Raw genomic sequence first — 2,758 nt, forward strand, 5'->3', positions numbered from 1 at the left:
ACACACAAACATCCTTTTTTAACTTTATTTTTTTTTTATCACTTTGTTTAGTTGATGCAAACCATTCAAAACTCCTAACTTTTAATAGGTCACACCTAATTCTCAAAATCACATGGTAAAAGTTAGGGAGGTACATGTAATTAGGCATCACAGGCCCCACTGATGATGTACAAATTAGTAATAAAAACTGTAAATTAAAAATTATATTCAATGTATGTATTCATATGTATTATACAATGGCAAATTGGCAATACAACTCATCCATATCATTCATCATGGATGATATATAATATATGTATAAACCTTATTAAAATTCAATCTAATAGTAAATTGATAAATAAATTACACAATTTGCATGTCAAATATATTAACAAATTTCTTTTAGTGAAATTCTAAAATTATCTACAAAAGAGATAATATCATTAACAAAATTACCTATAAAAATGAAATCATCGAAAAAAAAAGAAAAAGAAAATCCATTTATAAAAATATTAAAAAATATTTTTTTATGGATAATTTTGAAATTTAATTTAGCAGCAACATAAATTTTCATATATAATTTTGTTACCTTCACACTTTTTTTCCCTTTTTGCCCTTGTCTGAGGTAAATCACTAAATTATTACTTCTTCTTGCTCCTATCTCTATTGTTGGAGAAGATTGAACACAAACCAGAGAGACTTACAGGAGGAACATTCAGAACAGGATTGACTCTAACACTATTGTTATTATTATTCCCATAATATGATGCATTGTGACTTCTCTTCAATGGAGGCTTTAGACGATGATGATGATTAGAATTGGAAGAAGAAGAAGACCTTGTTGTTGTTGCTGTTGCTGTTGTGGTGCTATAAGAATAATAATGCTTCTGATGAGAATTTTGTTGCTTGATAGAGGAAGAAGAAAGTGGGACCCTTTTAGGAGAAGAACCAGTTGAATTGCTTCTTGACAAAAGTGGCAATGGACACAATCTCCTACCATACCCACTTCCACAACTGCTACTTCTCTTGAAGCTCCAAAATGATTTTGAATTTGAACCACCATCAACATAGACTTTTGTTTCTTTGTTTCTAATAATAATTTCATTATTAGTAAACTTTTCTTCTGTAGAGTTGGTCCGAGTGGTAAGTGGCTCGATATTGCTTAAGCAAGAAGGTACCGGGTTCGAGGCTTTGTGTATGCCGCTATGCTCTATTTTTTGTAATTGATGACTACTACCGTTTTGCTTCAGAGGGGCATTTGTGTCTTTTTGGGTGTTCTTGATTTCAGTTGGGACGATTCTACCCTCAGAGAAAAGCTCATCAGCTGAAGATGTTTGGTTGTTCTCTTCATGGATATGGAAATCGAAATCAATGGATGAGTTGAATCTAGATGAGTTTGATCTCAAAGGGTGTTGAATTCTCTCAACTGGGATCACATCAAATTGGGAGAAATCATGTGAGAATGAAATTCTTGGACTCATTGGATTTTCTGAGCAAATAAATTCAACCACCATTTTTCTAAGGAAAAAAAAAATGGTGAAAGAGTTAACCCAAAAAAAATGAGGAAAGGATCCTTTTTATGAAAGAACTAAACAGAACAATGGAGGGTTCAAGAAAAAAAAAAAAAAACTTTGAATTGAGGAAAGGTGAGAAATCAAATCAAAGTTTTAATTTGCAACCTTTTTTTCTTTTTGAGTGGTCCAATAGTGAAGGCAAAAAAGTTGTGATGATATGAGGAATAATAACATGGCAAATAGGGTGTTGAGGGAACAGAGAATGAGACTTTGGAAAAGAAAATGGTGAGTGGTTTCTTTTTAAGTCACAGATTCAAAGGTTGGAACGTTGAAGAGGGTGGTGTTGGTTGCAGAAAGATGAAGCCATGTGTTTTTGTAAGGTTAGACTAATTCATTCAGCACAGCTTTTCAAACATGGTGGTTAACAACCATTAAAAAATGAAAACAAAGAAGCTAACTCCAATATTAAAATGAATAGGAAAAGAAAAAAAAAAACTCATTTCAACTATTCTTATATTATTCTAGTATTATATGGTAGTCCACATTTTGATTTATTTTGTATTACATAATAAAAGTTCATTCTTAAACATTTTTTATTTAATAAGAAGTGATATATTTTTTTATGAGAAAACAATAAATAAGTCCTTTATTTTTTATCTCGAAGACAAATAAATTATTGATTAACTAAAAATATAAAAATATTTTTTATTTTTTAAAATATGGAACATCTAAGTTCCTCCACATGATTTATTTGTCCTTATATATCTTAGACAAAAAATCTTAAATGTCTTCCGTATTTTAAAAAATAAAAAATAATAATATTTTTAATTAATAAAAATTTATGTATCTTTAAATTTTAAACTCAAATAATTTGAAATTCTTTATTTATTATATTTTATATTAACACGTCAGTTTAAGATTTAAGATTTATATTTTGTATTCATAATTCATAAAAGTCATCTACACACTCATAATCATTTGTGGGTAAGCTAAGTTTTAACTCTATATTTTACAATTTTCAATAAAATATACAGTTATAATGATTTATGAACAAATTAAATATTTTAACTCTATATATTAACAAGTAAACCATTACAAGCATACAAAGTTTACATTTTTTATTAGATCTAATCCTTCACAATGATTTATGAACGAGAAAAATGGTAAGTGAATAAATGTTTTTTAACAAAATCTAATCAAATCTTCAAAATGTTATTTTTTAAATAACAGAAAAAAAAATTAGCACAAAAATTTTATGAAACTAA

At 28.1% G+C, this 2,758-nt stretch overlaps 1 protein-coding gene across 1 annotated transcript; it reads right to left on the reverse strand.

Moving 5' to 3' along the window:
- Positions 1-478: 478 nt before the first annotated feature.
- LOC107471429 (uncharacterized) lies at positions 479-1,901 on the reverse strand. Its single transcript, XM_016090890.3, has one exon. The coding sequence runs from the start codon at positions 1,491-1,493 to the stop codon at positions 621-623; it is 873 nt and encodes a 290-aa protein (XP_015946376.1). The 5' UTR covers positions 1,494-1,901; the 3' UTR covers positions 479-620.
- Positions 1,902-2,758: the final 857 nt, after the last annotated feature.

The sequence above is a fragment of the Arachis duranensis genome, chromosome 10, assembly GCF_000817695.3.
Source record: "Arachis duranensis cultivar V14167 chromosome 10, aradu.V14167.gnm2.J7QH, whole genome shotgun sequence".
NCBI lineage: Eukaryota > Viridiplantae > Streptophyta > Magnoliopsida > Fabales > Fabaceae > Arachis > Arachis duranensis.

Coding starts and splice junctions, on each gene's coding strand:
- LOC107471429 (XM_016090890.3), bottom strand. CDS start 1,493: ATGGTGGTTGAATTTATTTGCTCAGAAAATCCAATGAGTCCAAGAATT.